Source organism: Borostomias antarcticus (assembly GCF_949987555.1).
Source record: "Borostomias antarcticus genome assembly, contig: scaffold_79, whole genome shotgun sequence".
NCBI classification, from domain to species: Eukaryota; Metazoa; Chordata; class Actinopteri; order Stomiiformes; family Stomiidae; genus Borostomias; species Borostomias antarcticus.
In genome coordinates, this window is record NW_028175942.1 from 543,211 (window position 1) to 562,043 (window position 18,833).

Here is an 18,833-nt window from a genome sequence, read left to right on the forward strand (position 1 = left end):
CCCCCCACCAGCTGCGCCGGACCTGGTTCTGAACGCCGAGGTGGTGGAGCAGACCACCTACCTGGAGGACCGGCCCATGTACGCGCTGCAGTGTGCCCACGAGGAGAACTGTCTGTCCAGCACCGCCGCCACCATCGACCCCACCTCCTACCGCCGCCTGCTGCGCTTCTCCTCCCAGATCCACAACAACGGCCTCGCCGACTTCCGGCCCCGGGCGGGACACCAGTCCTGGGTCTGGCACGAGTGCCACAGGTGAGCTCTCTACTGTAGGAGGTCTACTAGGAGTTATATTACCTGAATGTATACAGGTGAGCTCTCTACTGTAGGAGGTCTACTAGGAGTTATATTACCTGAATGTATACAGGTGAGGTCTCTACTGTAGGAGGTCTACTAGGAGTTATATTACCTGAATGTATACAGGTGAGGTCTCTATTGTAGGAGGTCTACTAGGAGTTATATTACCTGAATGTATACAGGTGAGGTCTCTACTGTAGGAGGTCTACTAGGAGTTATATTACCTGAATGTAATACAGGTGAGGTCTCTACTGTAGGAGCTACATTACCTGAATGTAATACAGGTGAGGTCTCTACTGTAGGAGCTATATTACCTGAATGTAATACAGGTGAAGTATCTAGGTCTACTAGGAGCTATATTACCTGAATGTAATACAGGTGAGGTCTCTAGGTCTGGTAGGAACTATATTACCTGAATGTAATACAGGTGAGGTCTCTAGGTCTACTAGGAGTTATATTACCTGAATGTAATACAGGTGAGGTCTCTAGGTCTGGTAGGAACTATATTACCTGAATGTAATACAGGTGAGGTCTCTAGGTCTACTAGGAGCTATATTACCTGAATGTAATACAGGTGAGGTCTCTAGGTCTACTAGGAGCTATATTACCTGAATGTAATACAGGTGAAGTCTCTAGGTCTACTAGGAGCTATATTACCTGAATGTAATACAGGTGAGGTCTCTAGGTCTACTAGGAGCTATATTACCTGAATGTAATACAGGTGAGCTCTCTAGGTCTACTGTAGGAGCTATATTACCTGAATGTAATACAGGTGAGGTCTCTAGGTCTACTAGGAGCTATATTACCTGAATGTAATACAGGTGAGGTCTCTAGGTCTGGTAGGAACTGTATTACCTGAATGTAATACAGGTGAGGTCTCTAGGTCTACTAGGAGCTATATTACCTGAATGTAATACAGGTGAGCTCTCTAGGTCTACTAGGAGTTATATTACCTGAATGTAATACAGGTGAGGTCTCTAGGTCTACTAGGAACTATATTACCTGAATGTAATACAGGTGATGTCTCTACTGTAGGAGCTATATTACCTGAATGTAATACAGGTGAGGTCTCTAGGTCTGGTAGGAACTATATTACCTGAATGTAATACAGGTGAGGTCTCTAGGTCTACTAGGAGTTATATTACCTGAATGTAATACAGGTGAGGTCTCTAGGTCTGGTAGGAACTATATTACCTGAATGTAATACAGGTGAGGTCTCTAGGTCTACTAGGAGTTATATTACCTGAATGTAATACAGGTGAGGTCTCTAGGTCTGGTAGGAACTATATTACCTGAATGTAATACAGGTGAAGTCTCTAGGTCTACTAGGAGCTATATTACCTGAATGTAATACAGGTGAGGTCTCTAGGTCTACTGTAGGAGCTATATTACCTGAATGTAATACAGGTGAGGTCTCTAGGTCTACTAGGAGTTATATTACCTGAATGTAATACAGGTGAGCACTCTAGGTCTACTAGGAGTTATATTACCTGAATGTAATACAGGTGAGGTCTCTAGGTCTACTAGGAGCTATATTACCTGAATGTAATACAGGTGAGGTCTCTAGGTCTACTAGGAGCTATATTACCTGAATGTAATACAGGTGAGCACTCTAGGTCTACTAGGAGCTATATTACCTGAATGTAATACAGGTGAGGTCTCTAGGTCTACTAGGAGCTATATTACCTGAATGTAATACAGGTGAGGTCTCTAGGTCTGGTAGGAACTGTATTACCTGAATGTAATACAGGTGAGGTCTCTAGGTCTACTAGGAGCTATATTACCTGAATGTAATACAGGTGAGGTCTCTAGGTCTACTAGGAGCTATATTACCTGAATGTAATACAGGTGAGGTCTCTAGGTCTGGTAGGAACTGTATTACCTGAATGTAATACAGGTGAGGTCTCTAGGTCTACTAGGAGTTATATTACCTGAATGTAATACAGGTGAGCTCTCTAGGTCTACTGTAGGAGCTATATTACCTGAATGTAATACAGGTGAGGTCTCTAGGTCTACTAGGAGTTATATTACCTGAATGTAATACAGGTGAGGTCTCTAGGTCTACTAGGAGCTATATTACCTGAATGTAATACAGGTGAGGTCTCTAGGTCTACTAGGAGCTATATTACCTGAATGTAATACAGGTGAGGTCTCTAGGTCTACTAGGAGCTATATTACCTGAATGTAATACAGGTGAGGTCTCTAGGTCTACTAGGAGCTATATTACCTGAATGTAATACAGGTGAAGTCTCTAGGTCTACTAGGAGCTATATTACCTGAATGTAATACAGGTGAGGTCTCTAGGTCTACTAGGAGTTATATTACCTGAATGTAATACAGGTGAGGTCTCTAGGTCTACTAGGAACTATATTACCTGAATGTAATACAGGTGAGGTCTCTAGGTCTACTAGGAGTTATATTACCTGAATGTAATACAGGTGAGCTCTCTAGGTCTACTAGGAGCTATATTACCTGAATGTAATACAGGTGAGGTCTCTAGGTCTACTAGGAGCTATATTACCTGAATGTAATACAGGTGAGGTCTCTAGGTCTACTAGGAGCTATATTACCTGAATGTAATACAGGTGAGGTCTCTAGGTCTACTAGGAGTTATATTACCTGAATGTAATACAGGTGAAGTCTCTAGGTCTACTAGGAGCTATATTACCTGAATGTAATACAGGTGAGGTCTCTAGGTCTACTGTAGGAGCTATATTACCTGAATGTAATACAGGTGAGGTCTCTAGGTCTACTAGGAGCTATATTACCTGAATGTAATACAGGTGAGGTCTCTAGGTCTACTAGGAGCTATATTACCTGAATGTAATACAGGTGAGGTCTCTAGGTCTACTGTAGGAGCTATATTACCTGAATGTAATACAGGTGAGGTCTCTAGGTCTACTAGGAGTTATATTACCTGAATGTAATACAGGTGAGCTCTCTAGGTCTACTAGGAGTTATATTACCTGAATGTAATACAGGTGAGGTCTCTAGGTCTACTAGGAGCTATATTACCTGAATGTAATACAGGTGAAGTCTCTAGGTCTACTGTAGGAGCTATATTACCTGAATGTAATACAGGTGAGGTCTCTAGGTCTACTAGGAACTATATTACCTGAATGTAATACAGGTGAGCTCTCTAGGTCTACTGTAGGAGCTATATTACCTGAATGTAATACAGGTGAAGTCTCTAGGTCTACTAGGAGCTATATTACCTGAATGTAATACAGGTGAGCTCTCTAGGTCTACTGTAGGAGCTATATTACCTGAATGTAATACAGGTGAGGTCTCTAGGTCTACTAGGAGTTATATTACCTGAATGTAATACAGGTGAGCTCTCTAGGTCTACTGTAGGAGCTATATTACCTGAATGTAATAATGTAATATACAACACAGGGATAAACAATAAAGGAGTGGAATGTTTGCATCCTGGGTAAAGATCCCATCAACGCTTCATCTGAATTGAAACTATAAAGAAACTCCACCTCTAAAAGCTCATTATTATGATTATTATTATTAGTAGTAGTAGTATTATTATAGGTGTGATTGACTGTTTTTCCCTGTCGTGTTCCAACAGGCACTTCCACAGCATGGAGGTGTTCACGCCCTACGACCTGATGAGTCTCAACGGCACCAAGGTGGCGGAGGGCCACAAGGCCAGCTTCTGTCTGGAGGACACCCAGTGTGACGAAGGTACCCGCCTGCCTCACAGCTCTTCGTTTTAGTGCGTTTTTGGTACCTAAGCTAAAAGCACAGATCCTCTACAAGCCCCACAACGCGTGTTTTAACCAGTTGAACAAAATGTGATCTCTTGATTAGTGGCAAACTGCTCTACAGATCATCCCATGACAGCTCGGTTTTAGCTAAAGACCACTAATTGTCTAGTTTTTACTGATGAAAAAAGAAATCCAAATAGCTCATCCCAGAATCCCCCTGGTGTAGTTTGCCTCTAGCCAGACTGCACAGCCAATCAGGTTTCATGATTGATTTTTTAATGATCTGAGTGAGAACAGTTGTGGCAGCAAGAAGAGAAATGGCAGTGGAGGGGGAGTCGTTGACGACCTCAATATAACTGAGCGATTCAAATTTGTATGACCCTCCCCTTGGACTCAAGTTGACAGCGTAGAGTTTAACTCAATTTGTGAGATCCACATGATCAAGTCGTTTGGTAACAGGCGAGTACTCTAGACTCTTAGTCAACGACGCCCTCTAGAGGCCATCTGAAGAATGTAAATGTTCATGACTGCCTGCCTGACCTGTATTTGGCTTGTGGGAAAAAAATGCTCTTTATATTTGTATAGTCAATAGATTTTCTTGCAGTTATGTATTGTCTACCATATAAATGGTGCATTTATTTCATCATAACTTATGCTGACATACATGTCCTGACTTGAGCGTCTCTTGGTCAGGATTCTGGGCTCTAACTCTCCATTGCTGGCTGCATTGACAGGTATTGAGAAGAGATATGCATGTGCCAACTTTGGACCACAGGGCATCACTGTTGGCTGCTGGGATACCTACAGACACGACATCGACTGCCAGTGGATCGATGTTACGGACGTGAAGCCAGGAGACTACATCTTTCAGGTCAGTAGCCCCTCTTCCTGACGAGTTTAGAGTTTAAAGAGCTTTGCGAAGTGACTTACTTTCACCGTTACGTGTTCTCTTGAACGACAAGGCAGTAGAAATGTACGTTTGATCCTGCTTCACAATCACATACAACGGTAACCATGATCTGGACACATTACATACGACAGTTAAGTGTGTGTTTTTTTTACAAGCCGTTTTTCTCTTCCAGGTTGTGATCAATCCCAACTATGAGGTTGCAGAATCAGATTACACTAACAACGTATTGAAGTGCAAGTGTCGATATGACGGGCAGCGTATATGGACATACAACTGTCATATAGGTGAGACATACAGTACATGTTACAGTGTCTAATAGTTAAGGTCCCACTTTCAAACTGTTCTATCCAATGTTATCTATTGCAGTAGAGATCGACTGATTAAGGAGACTGCAGACGCAATGCCTGAATTCAAACAAATATTTTAATACGATTATCAAACCACTAAACATATCCACAATATATTTCTCTCCAAATAATTATGCTTTGGAGTTTGTTGTAGAACGGTTAATGGTATAAAAATAAGCCATGTTGACTGGCTAAGAAGGTAATGATCAACTACTGTAGACAGTAGATAAAAAAACTGGATAGGAAATATGGCTCTGAGAGCATGGCTGGCAATTAAATATAGTACTGGAGAGATATACAGCAATATACAGATGCAACACTGTCCCACCCTTAGAACAATACCTGAAAGCCTGGTAAGAACTGTAGACAGTGAAAACGACCCCTTCCCATTCCCTTTACAGAAACAGACCCCACGGCCTGTAATAATAGCAACTATTTACAGTCTGAACACTCGTCTCCAAGATGTCAGACGACCGTGACGCTGGACACGCCTCCGTTGTTGAGAGCAGTTGTGTCTCTTCAGATGTTGCAGATAATAGGCCGACTCTGAATCTCAGGTTGCCTTTCCTGTCGGAAGATTAAAAATACAATAAATTGTACGTTTAAGACAATTGTGTTGATGTATAATGTATATAGTCTATGTAGTCTAGTAGTTTATGTAGAATGTATAGTCTAGATTGACTACGATTCCAATTTAAACTAACTAGTGCACAGTTGCTGTGGAGCCGTAATGGCTGTTCTGCGTTCTATCTATCCATGTAAAACGGACATTTTGGCTCCTGAGCCCAAGTCCAGTTGCCCCCCTCCCCATTGACAATGGATGAGCATGTGTACCAGTCGACCCTAGGGCCCCACCCAGCCCGTTTCTCTAATTATAGGTTAGATAATATAGATGTTGGGCGAGCACAGGATGACATCAATTCAATTGCAATTCAAGGTCAGTGACATATTTTATTTTACAGGGTATATTATGTACCGTGGCAATCTCTCCCACATTCCCCCTTCTTTGTTGTCTTGCTATCGAGATACTAGGCTGTTGGTTTACCCCATTTGTAACTACGCACCAATCAGACTGCTGGTTCACCCCACCTGTAACTACGCACCAATCAGACCGCTGGTTTACCCCACCTGTAACTACGCACGTTTGAGCTCACAAGCACCCCCAGATAAAATTTAGGACCAGGCTTATTTTGCCAGAAATATTAAGTTATTGATCCTTTATGAAATAATTTCCGGGTAAATGTGTGTCTGTAAACCTTTAAATGATGTATTGTCAAACTCTTTGCTCTTAAGATTGTCTATTGCTGAACAGTAAGCTGACGCCATGCTCGTCTGTCATCTACAGGGGGATCGCTGAGCTCGGAGACTGAAGGGAGCTTCCCAGGGCTCCTGACCAACCAGCTGGGACATAGGTAGGACGGACTATCAAAACAACTGGAGGATGGTTTTGGTTGAGAAAGACACGAAGACTGTAGTAAGACTGCCAACCACTAGAGGGAGCAGCGCTGTCTGTTCCTTCCACATCAGTACTGGACGAATCGGCTTCTCACCTCGACTGTCGCTTCAAGAACATCCCACCTGCGAACATGTTTGAGAAGCCATTTTGAATACTCTGTGTTACTGTAAGCAATACTCTTCTATCGACGTCACAGCTGAGCTCCCTAATGCTTCCACACCTGCCTGACTCACCGTGAAGAAAATGGAACAGCAGCTTTGACTTTTTACCCGTTTCTATTGATATGAAAAATATAATATTTAACAGACCAGGGAAAGCGCCTTTAAAATGGATAATGCCAAAGTACATCAAAGACGTTTATTTGACTTATCAATCAATTACCTTTCTAATTCAGCTGAATGCAAAGTATTTTTTGATTTCCACTATTCAGTCGGCACAATGTACGTCTTCACAGGAGCCGGGGGCTGAATCCACTGCATGCAACTCTAAACCTGTCCAAGGCCACCATAGACACCGACACACAGCTAGCAGAGACACCGACACACAGCTAGCAGAGACACTGACACACAGCTATCAACAGCTGGTCATAGCGCTGGGGTTCCATCGCGGTGAGATCTCCTCCCTCATCCCACCATTCAGAGATAAACATACGTTCCGTCTCCACCAGAACATTCCAGCATCCAGCTTCATCCTCTTCGAACGTGTATTTTGTTAAATTATTACCATCAGGGACTCTTATCTAATATGTCTTGGGTGTAAGAGCCAGTCGGCTGTGAGAGTGGCTCTCTGCGTTGTTTTTGTACTATCGTCTGTGATAAAGAGAGTGACTATGGCGCCGCCGTTGGACAGCGGCGCTGACCTTTGACCCCCGTGGTGCTGATCGGCCCGTTCTGTGCAAAGCGGGTTGAATGTAGAATAAACATTTTGGTGCTTGCAATATTTTCTGTAATTAAAAGAATGAAAGAAGCAGATCGTGTTTTCTTCTGTTCATATTGCTTCATATCAATGAAAAGTGAATTAATATCAAACACCAGCAGTCCTATAGGTGGTGAACTAGTGACCTTTCTATTTCTAATTCAAATATTCAAACTAGTTTCGATTCCAAAAAGTGAAGAAGGATCAACCTTGGATCCCAGGATGACCTATGGGAACAGACGTCTTGGTGTGCCTGTAACACACTTAGGCGCTTGGAAGGGGGTTGTGAGGACCAACGGCACGGGCACGCCCTGTCATTACCAGAGCATCGTGAACTTCAAAGAGCCTCTCCGGACCCCGATGTAAACAAGATGATGTTGCTCCATCTATCTGGCCTTACAACAACCGACTCATCACCCGGTTTCACTGTCGGAGACAGATTTCTGATGTGGGAATAAAATCATGCGAGTTTTGCTCAGTTTATGCTTAGAGTCGTTTGGTGTACTGTAGGTTGGCAGTCCGAGTCGGTCTTTTCCTCGTCTTGACGTTCTGATTAAATCAAACATCTTTGATTATTATCTGAGGTTTTTAGTCTTGTCTTATGCAAATGAACCTGCATAATCCCAATCTGCAAAATCGTTAAATCTAGACTAAAAACATGACACATTGTCTTTAGATGTGAGAGGGTGTCAGACTCAAAGTCTTCTCAGAGTGTTTGGGTCAGGGTGTGTGGTGGGCGTTACCTGCGGTGGTGAGGGCGGCGTCTAGTAGCGCTGTACCCGGGCCGCGCCTTGGCCCAGCCCCAGGGCTCGGGTCACCATCCTGCGCGCCACGGCCGAGTCCGTCCTGGGCCTCTCCTTCACCGGCTGGGTGAACTCTGGAGGAGAACAGGAGGTCAGACGCACGGCAGGGTCACATAGCTACCTGTACAGGTACCTGCTCTACCCCTCACCCTTAAACAGGTACGTGCTCTACCCCTCACCCTTAAACAGGTACCTGCTCTACCCCTCACCCTTAAACAGGTACGTGCTCTACTCCATAAACAGGTACCTGCTCTACCCCTCACCCTTAAACAGGTACGTGCTCTACTCCATAAACAGGTACCTGCTCTACCCCTCACCCTTAAACAGGTACGTGCTCTACCCCTCACCCTTAAACAGGTACCTGCTCTACCCCTCACCCTTAAACAGGTACCTGCTCTACCCCTCACCCTTAAACAGGTACCTGCTCTACCCCTCACCCTTAAACAGGTACCTGCTCTACCCCTCACCCTTAAACAGGTACCTGCTCTACCCCTCACCCTTAAACAGGTACCTGCTCTACTCCTCACCCTTAAACAGGTACGTGCTCTACCCCTCACCCTTAAACAGGTACCTGCTCTACCCCTCACCCTTAAACAGGTACCTGCTCTACCCCTCACCCTTAAACAGGTACCTGCTCTACCCCATAAACAGGTACCTGCTCTACCCCTCACCCTTAAACAGGTACCTGCTCTACCCCTCACCCTTAAACAGGTACCTGCTCTACCCCTCACCCTTAAACAGGTACGTGCTCTACTCCTCCCCCTTAAACAGGTACGTGCTCTACTCCTCCCCCTTAAACAGGTACGTGCTCTACCCCTCACCCTTAAACAGGTACCTGCTCTACCCCTCACCCTTAAACAGGTACCTGCTCTACCCCTCACCCTTAAACAGGTACCTGCTCTACCCCTCACCCTTAAACAGGTACCTGCTCTACCCCTCACCCTTAAACAGGTACCTGCTCTACCCCTCACCCTTAAACAGGTACGTGCTCTACCCCTCACCCTTAAACAGGTACCTGCTCTACCCCTCACCCTTAAACAGGTACCTGCTCTACTCCTCACCCTTAAACAGGTACCTGCTCTACCCCTCACCCTTAAACAGGTACGTGCTCTACTCCTCACCCTTAAACAGGTACCTGCTCTACCCCTCACCCTTAAACAGGTACCTGCTCTACCCCATAAACAGGTACCTGCTCTACCCCTCACCCTTAAACAGGTACCTGCTCTACCCTTAACCCTTAAACAGGTACGTGCTCTACCCCTCACCCTTAAACAGGTACCTGCTCTACCCCTCACCCTTAAACAGGTACCTGCTCTACCCCTCACCCTTAAACAGGTACCTGCTCTACCCCTCACCCTTAAACAGGTACGTGCTCTACCCCTCACCCTTAAACAGGTACGTGCTCTACCCCTCACCCTTAAACAGGTACCTGCTCTACCCCTCACCCTTAAACAGGTACCTGCTCTACCCCTCACCCTTAAACAGGTACCTGCTCTACCCCTCACCCTTAAACAGGTACGTGCTCTACCCCTCACCCTTAAACAGGTACCTGCTCTACCCCTCACCCTTAAACAGGTACCTGCTCTACCCCTCACCCTTAAACAGGTACGTGCTCTACCCCTCACCCTTAAACAGGTACCTGCTCTACCCCTCACCCTTAAACAGGTACGTGCTCTACTCCATAAACAGGTACCTGCTCTACCCCTCACCCTTAAACAGGTACCTGCTCTACCCCTCACCCTTAAACAGGTACCTGCTCTACCCCTCACCCTTAAACAGGTACGTGCTCTACCCCTCACCCTTAAACAGGTACCTGCTCTACCCCTCACCCTTAAACAGGTACCTGCTCTACCCCTCACCCTTAAACAGGTACCTGCTCTACCCCTCACCCTTAAACAGGTACGTGCTCTACCCCTCACCCTTAAACAGGTACCTGCTCTACCCCTCACCCTTAAACAGGTACCTGCTCTACCCCTCACCCTTAAACAGGTACCTGCTCTACCCCTCACCCTTAAACAGGTACCTGCTCTACCCCTCACCCTTAAACAGGTACCTGCTCTACCCCTCACCCTTAAACAGGTACCTGCTCGTCTCACAGCTTTGCCTTTAGCCCTCTTGCTCCCTTCTGAAAGTGTGCGCGTCTTCAGGAGGGGGTGGCGGATGGACAGAGCGTGGAGCGCTGCACACAAACACAGAGACAGGTCAGCAACAAACAACACGGTATATTCTGCTCCTCTCATCAGTGTCCAGTCAGTCAATGGTCCTCTTGTATTAACTGTGTGTCAGTGTCCAGTGAGAGGTCCTACCTGCAGACTCGCTGGAGAACACACCCAGGGCGTGAGTGTTGTCCACCCGCTTGATCTTCATCCCACCATCGCTGGAAAAAAAGAAGAAATGAGTATGTGTTAGACCGATGATGCAGTACAAGATGATACTGTATGTACACGCCCCCTGAGTGTCAGACCAATGATGCAGGCTGTACAAGACATGGACACGCCCCTAACAGCTGGGGTTTGAATCCCAGTTCTCTGAAACGTAGGAAAGAGAGTGGTGGATGTAGTAGGAATAGCACCGTGATGAATCTGAAATGATGTAGGTCTGTCTTTTGCATGGGCTTATGTGTTTACTTTCACTTTCATTTGTTTCAGAAAAGAATGAAAAGAGAATGATCTTTAAATATGGCAACAATGTCAGTATTTTTCGCCTCCCATGACTGGCAGCTGCAGGACTTGTTAAAGGAACCTTCAACTGCATCAAGAGCCTCTGTTTGGGAAAGATCCTTTTGATTATTAACCTGAGTATCTGAAAATAATCGGGGCCACAGCGCCCAGAACCGGTGCAGGACCAATATACAAAAACTTTGATCAATAATAAAGAAGGGTCCGCACTCAAAACTATGTTTATGCTCTTTTAATTCATAATGGTGGACAGACCTGACAGACGCGTTTCGGCTCTGCGTTCTTGAGGCTAAACACTGAAGAAGGCAGAGCCGAAACGCGTCTGTCAGGTCTGTCCACCATCATGAATTAAAAGAGCATAAACATAGTTTTGAGTGCGGACCCTTCTTTATTATTAACCTGAGTATCTAAAACGCTATTTAGCAGGTTGTAGTAGTCGCTAACTTTAACGACTATTTACATAGCTGATCCCAAATACTGTGAAAGCCACAGCGGTGTAACGGCAGGCTTGCTGTGGGCCTCAGGCTCTCGCTCACCTGTATTCCGCGAAAGCGTCCAGGAGGTCGTCGGTTTTGAAGATGGCGGGGAAGTCGTAGATCTCGATCACGTGGGGGAACTCGTCCTGGTTTATCAGCACGTTCTCGAAGCCAGAGTAGTCGTTGTGGGCGTGCTCGACCGAGACGTCGGCTTCTTTCAAGTGTGTCGTGATCTGACCAGATGAACAACAAAACCTACGGTTACCGCTGGCCATCAGTTACACTGTGGTAAATGAGGAGTACAGTTAGCCCTGGTGTAAGATGAGGGAGAACATTTAGTAAGAGTAAATCCTATACTTGTGGACATAATAATTTACAGTTCTATAAGCTGTAAACCCTTCTACTCCCCTGGGGAGTTAACTTCATTCATTCTAGTTGTTTACAATGCACAGCATGTCCAAGCAGATGCACAGCGCACCCTCGCTGACCAGACACCCTCGCTGACCAGACACTGTGTGTGGAGTGGACATACTCTTCCCTCATGCCCAACCAAAGAGAACGCCCCCCCCCCCCGCCTCTCACTCTACTAGACAGTCTCATTAGCCCCCCCTGGCTACACACACAGCGCACACACACACATGCGCGCATCGCCAACTCTGACCTTTGAGGAGTGAAATTCTGATCCATGGCCATGGGCAATGAACCGATCTCCATGAAAACCTTATAGAGCCTTTTACAGTTGGTAAACAATGATCGCGTGATTTAGGTCGTGAAAACCTGTAACGAGAGACGAGCGCTCTTATCCGGAAAAGTACCGGGTGATAAGACACCAGAAGGACCTGCTGTGGGCACACCTCTTGGCTGAAGTCGCTTGCCTCCTCGGAGATTTTCGCCGGCGTTTCGGAGGCCTTCAAAAGCAGACTGTCCTCCACCAGGTCCTCCTTCTGAACTGGGTCGTCCACCGTCAGGGTCATGAAGTAGGACAGCGTCTGGTCCCAGGCGGAGGTGGAGGAGGCGGCGGTGGTGGCGGCGACGGCACGGCCGGGGGCCGGCGCGGACGGATCCGGCGCCGCGGTCGCCGCCGGGGAGAGCTGCTGGCTCCTCCGGGCCCCCCGGGGGACGTAGATGGGCTGGTCGGGCCGCCGGGCCACGCGGCTCCTCAGGGACGACGAGGGGGCGGGGCTGGGCGGCCCGGGCGACCGCTCGCTCGCCATCGCACGTCCGGGACCGGAGGGCTCCTCGGACAAACTGGCGTCGCTTTCGGTGTCGCTGAACTCGTCCTGCTCAGCTCTGCCTCACAGCAAACAACAAACAACAACAAGACAACAGACAGGATAGGTAAAGGTTTCCACAGGCATAATGTTCACTTATGGACAATAAGTGGACAATAGGTCGGGTCTAATTGGCTACCAAAATGGGATAAAATCTGAAATAAATGTATAAAAGGAAAAACTCTCTAACCTTGACTATTCGAAGCAGAGAAGGAAATCCACCCTCTACGAACACTAACACCATTCAATGTAGTCGCTTCAGCACTACAAGACAAAGACAACCAGCAATGGCTACACACGTCTCAGCGTAAATTACTCCTCGATGTAGCGGTGGTGTGTTACTACCATTTTATCGAACAATGACAAAGTAGGCTTTATAGGTAACTCATGAGACTATAATGGTATGATGGTCCCGGAACAGTGAGTACCTCAGATGAGAGTAGCAAACCACCAGCCTTCGACACCAGCCTTCGCCTACAGAGAAGGTGACCAGGCTGGGCTGGTTCTCGATGGTTCTGTGGATCAGGTAGCGCAGTCTGCTCGGCAGCGGAGGGAAGAGCAGCACGCTAGAGTGGGACACGAAAGAGATGCTGACTGATAACATCATCATGGTTATAGCTACCATCATTACGGTGGAATTACCATATATTACATTACATATTAGTCATTTACTGTAATTTTACCACAAAGGAATACACACAGTATGAAACTAGAGTTCAGCATAGTTTACCTTTTCTGGTTATCGCTCTGTAGGAAGGTTTCCAGTTCGTCCAGAACTGTGTGCACAAAGGCATTCTCTTGCTTTTGAAGATAAACACCATCGAAACAAGGAACCGCCAGCGTGACTGCAGGTGTGCTGCTGTTCACAGGGAAGCAGCGGGTTAATATGCTTCAATCACACTGTTGTTGTGGAAGATTAACATCATCATCATCATCATCATCACCACTAATGTTAATCATCATCATCATCATGATGATGATGATGATGATTAACATTAGTGGTATTAATGCAAGTATATCATTTAAAAAGTCTGAATTGTATCTAAATGAAAGGTATATAGATGTGGAGAGTCTTGACTGAAGACTAATCCATTCTTTCAAGTTAGTAAGTCTCCAAACCTTGAGTGAGTGTTGATCTCATTGGACGTGTAGCCCAGTGGAGGGAGGGTTTCTTCTGTGGTCTAGTTCTTGCAGGTATGGTCCAGTTGAATGAATACGAATAGTTATAACGTTAGTTATAACGTTACGTGCTAGATAACTCAAGACTGACTAGAAAGAAAGAAAGAAGATGAGAGACTTGGCATTTGGCTACGAATGAATTGGATTTGAACATCTGAGGTGGCTAGCTACGCATCTTTCCCTGGCATGTTTATCAGCTAGCTAACGTTAGATAGGATATTTAATTCACTTTTAATGACAGATCTATTAGGGGACGAGGACAGTCTACCAGTCCCAGTGTGGAGACGTGTGTAACTAGCTAGCTGGACTAGTCTAACGTGAATGTTATTGAGTAGACGACCGCTCCGCTAACGATACCGTTAACCAGGGCTGGACTGGCCATGTGGCGTACCGGGCAAATGCCCGGTGGGCCGGACCTACTTGTGGGCCGATCTAAAAAAAAAAAAGAGCTAACGAACGGCCCATAGAGCAGGGACAGCGGCCCATTGGTCCATTTTCTATACTGACACTGGGCTGGCCCAATCATATGTAGGCCCCACCCCTCCCTCTGTTAGTTTCAGGTGTCATTTGCGTGGGCCGTTAGAGAGCCAACTGGCCTGGCCCGCAGTGAATGGCCTGTCCCCCCGTCAACAAATCGCGCACCCCCCCCCCCCCCCCCCCCCCCGTCAACAAATCGCGCAGCAGATTTGTCAACAAAACGAAACTGAAGGTGTTCCATCTCACCGCGTCGGCTCGGCTAGTGGCCTGACTGGGGCTACATTTCCCGGCAGGAATTATTCACCCAGTCCAGCCCTGCCGTTAACTGCGCTACTCTGACGTCACCGGTCTCTGTTCTGTTGTCTAGCCGAGTTTCAAATAAAGCGCATAAAGTGTCTTTACTTGTGGTATACTAGCATGGAGGTATACTAGCATGGAGGTATACTAGTAGCTAAACATGCTGTCCTCCCCGTCAGACCTTCTGTGGTGGCAGGTAGTAATGGCTAGAATAGCTAGCTAGCCCAGCCCAGTCTAATTGCGTCTCTCTCGGTGTAATAGCGCCACCCTGTGGACTGGCGCGGGTTCATCATCAACAATGGATCAGTACAGTAATAACGTCTGCTTGTGCTATAATATCCATACTGTACTCGGCCAATAATTGGAAAATGCCTTGCTATCATTTTGTTCACAAACTATATGGTAAATAATTGAAATAAATGTAGTTTAGTAGTGCTACATAATTTGAGTTTTAGTTTAGAACTGTACAGGATCCCATGGTTTATAAAGAGCTGACACTTGAGCCATTGAAATTAGACCGTTTTCATATTCGTAATTTTATTTTCATGTCCATAGTTTTACACAGTACACATAGTACACGTATAAGAAAAAAAAACAATCGTTTTTAACTACAAATTACTGCAATCTCAAATCTTGATTAAAAATGGGATTCAAAGAACACTTAAGGTTTCTGTGGTGGTTCATAGTTGGTAGGTCTTGAAAAAGTAAAAAGGATCAGATAAATAAGCCCGACCCCGTATACAGTACTGTCCGGGTTGGAGACAGTTCATGCACCAGCATAGACAATCACTGTAAATGCAGGCACTGTTTACAAAACAGTGGATGTGAATTGGAATTACAGATTTACAACAAAACAGTGATGCTGTTAGCTATTAGCGTTATTATGCAATGATTATTTAATACCTGACTCATGTCTTAGTATTTCTTATGGAAAATAGGCCATCCACTCCTTTTCTTTAGGACAACAGGGTTAGGGAATACATCTGTGAATACATTATGGAATCCAGGCATGCGGAGACTTCTGGTTACAACTTTTATATATTGTGATCTCCAATGATAATACATGTCTATTCACATTCAGAGATAAGCGCAAATTAGCAAGAGTTTTTTTCCTGGCCCATCAACGTTCAGCTATGTGGGAGGCATTAGGCTACTGAATCTACCTCTAACATGACCGACTGGACCCAGAAGGCTAACAGGTCATACTGGTGCACTAGGAGACTAATTTCGTCACACCATTGTACAAAATAGTTTCAGACTTTATAACTGTAGTTCTACAGTCAACTCTGAAACAATAGGATTAGCGTAGTGGTCGGTAGGGGGTGTAGGGCTTGACCATGGCCTGGAGGTAGGAGAGAGCTGTTCTTTTGACTGCCCTGTAGGCTAGTACCAGAGTTTTAAACTGGATGTGAGCTGCTACAGGAAGCCAGTGTAAAGAATGGAGAAGAGAGGTTGTGTGGGAGAACTCTGGACAAGCTCCAGAGGTTTAATGGCTGACGCCGGGGCCCCAGCAAGTTGCAGTAGTCCTGGTGGTAGATGACAAGAGCTTGGATGAGCACCTACTCTATGTCGTTTCATCAGTGAGGAACGGGAGAATCCGCCTGATGTTGTAAAGCAGGAATCTGCAAGAGCGTGACGGATGTGATATGTGCAGAGAACGACAGCTGGTCATCCAGGGTCACACCCAGATTCCTCGCATTCCGAGTCGGCGTCACCACTGTGTCTTCAATGGTGATGGCCAGGTCCCGGTGTGGGTAGCCCTTCCCCGGGAGGAACAGCAGCTCAGTCTTGTCCAGGTTGAGCTTGAGGTGATGTGTCACCATCCACTCCGAGATGTCAGTCAAGCACGCAGCTATGTATGCCTCCACTTGTGTGTCAGAAGGGGGAAACGAACAGCTGGATGTCATCGGCATAGGAGTGATGGGAGAAGCCATGTGAGCGAATGACAAAACCCAGAAATGTAGCGTAGAAGGAAAAAAGTAGCGGACCCAGGACAGATCCTTGTGGAACCCCCATAGTCCCCACTATACTCAAGTCAACTCTTTCAAGGAGCTGCAACTCAAACCTCAGCTGCTTCAGGGCATTGGGCTTCAACATTGGTCTTCAACCAGTCCTCCAAAATCCAAGAGAACATTTAGCCCATGATAGTGGAAGCACCACAGAACCTGATTGCCCAGTCCCAGTCAGGCACAGGGAAGACCGCGGCCTTCATCCTGGTCACACTCAGCCAACAACAAGTGGCCCCAGTGCCTGTGCGTGTCGCTCACGTTGGTGCTGGCCCTGAAGCAGATGGGCAGGTTCTACCCCGATGGCTCTTCTACCCCACTGGTCTACGCCATCAGAGGCAACAACTTGCAGAGAGGCATGAAGCTGCCACACACCCATACCTTTTACCCCCTACCCCCCCCCATGACTGTATCAGAAAGACAAACTAAGCCACAAACACAGCTGTGGAGCCTTTTGGACTGATTATGGATATTTGAGTTTTATACGCAAGAGACCGAGGTTTCCACTCCAACCCGGAACAGTGAGGTCTCGTGAGCACATCGCTGTCACTGTCCGTCCTGGTCACCCACGCCACCCTGGAGCACTCCGACTGCTCCGTCATGGTGGACAACGAGGCCATCTTTTATTTATATACTCTTGAAATAAAATAAAATCCAGCTTTTAAAAATGTGGAGCAGGTTTCTGTGGTGATTAACTTCTACCTGACAGTAGACAGGGAAGGTAAGCCAGACAGCGAGATGTACCTGCACCAGATTGGCCGCACGGTTCACTTCGGAATGATGGGCCGTGAAAACACTATAGATGAGACTATAGATTAGGCTACACGCATTTTCAATCTGGCTTAATCTTCTCCCCTCGTCGAATTTATGTGCATTAGTAACAGCTGTGGTGGCACAATTTCTCCCACCCATACATGGTCCAGTGGACAACAGCAGTATTGCACTTTTGTGCACCAAGCAAGCGAGCTATAGTGCCGCTGGTCGCAGCTAAAAATATGAAAGTTTGGACCAACCAAGTCCAGCAAAGGGGCTCTTGTGCTTACACTGTGGAACACACTATCCCAGAAAGACATATATGCCTATTTACAAACACATACAAACCTAATTAAATAGTTTGCAGCTTGACTATTGCATCCAAAATAAACATGGAGGTGTAAATGAGTTAATATAATTATAATTTTCAAAAATGAAATAAAATTAAAACATTTAAAAAATGATGGCACCGTTTATACTTATTGGGAGGTCATGATTTACATCACTATAACACTATAAACATTCATATGCAAAATTAACTTTACAAACACGTAAATGACGGGGCTATTCGCTTTATTCAGGCAGCTGCCATATTGATCAAGTCTGATTGAATTGGTGGGACGAATGCGGAAGTGCCCGTTGACTCCAATGTTAAAAGTTCACCTTAAAAAGACCACTTCAAGAACCAAAATAGTCAAAATAACAGGCCGAATACACTATTCGTCCCACCAATTACGTCAGGCTTCACCAATATGGCAGCTGCCTGAATAAAGCGAACTGGTCTCTGTGGGATACGAAAGGGATAAGAGAGCTTAGTGGGAATAAATAATTAAGGGATAAAATAAACTGAATAAAAAGGCATCTACAATCAGACGGAGGGAGTCCATTTTGGATAGAGGTGGCTGTGAGACACCTGACCATGGATGTATTATATAAACTGGATACAGCCACTCCATTCACTGGCCGCTATCAACAATGAAGCCCTATTGAACCGCGCCATCTTGGCAAAATTTGTAGTCATTTGACTATTTCCGGTTACTTTTGACTTGCGCAGTTGTGCTTTTCTGGCCTTCCGGTTACTTTTGACTTGCGCAGTTGAGCTTCTCTGGCCGACGCGCGTCCACGAAAAAGTTCACATTTCTCTGAAATGTAGACGCGCGTTCCCGGCTCTCCCCGCTTTGATTTAGCAATGAAAACCGGCTTGCATATTAACCTGTTTTTGTCAAATATATCAATTGGAGAAATTATTTTTTGA

The 18,833-nt window shown here is 45.9% G+C and overlaps 2 protein-coding genes across 2 annotated transcripts in view; one reads left to right on the forward strand and one right to left on the reverse strand.

Annotated features, from left to right (window-relative positions):
- Positions 1-6,683, forward strand: part of LOC311329008 (lysyl oxidase homolog 2A-like) — a gene marked incomplete at both ends in the record, with an annotated part of 50,604 nt that extends 43,921 nt beyond the window's left edge. The window contains 5 exons of the mRNA XM_084462895.1: positions 12-252; positions 3,872-3,987; positions 4,745-4,881; positions 5,093-5,204; positions 6,613-6,683. Of these exons, the coding sequence (XP_084319021.1) occupies positions 12-252; positions 3,872-3,987; positions 4,745-4,881; positions 5,093-5,204; positions 6,613-6,683 (677 nt within the window). The remainder of the gene's footprint in view (positions 1-11; positions 253-3,871; positions 3,988-4,744; positions 4,882-5,092; positions 5,205-6,612) is intronic.
- On the reverse strand, positions 5,720-17,427 carry LOC311329009 (R3H and coiled-coil domain-containing protein 1-like; the record flags this gene model as incomplete). The annotated part of the gene is made up of 9 exons (XM_084462896.1): positions 5,720-5,834; positions 8,382-8,515; positions 10,525-10,620; positions 10,748-10,818; positions 11,656-11,828; positions 12,411-12,885; positions 13,295-13,432; positions 13,597-13,725; positions 17,339-17,427. 8 exons carry the CDS (start codon positions 17,425-17,427, stop codon positions 8,403-8,405), a joined length of 1,284 nt encoding a protein of 427 aa, XP_084319022.1. The 3' UTR covers positions 5,720-5,834; positions 8,382-8,402.
- Positions 17,428-18,833: the final 1,406 nt, after the last annotated feature.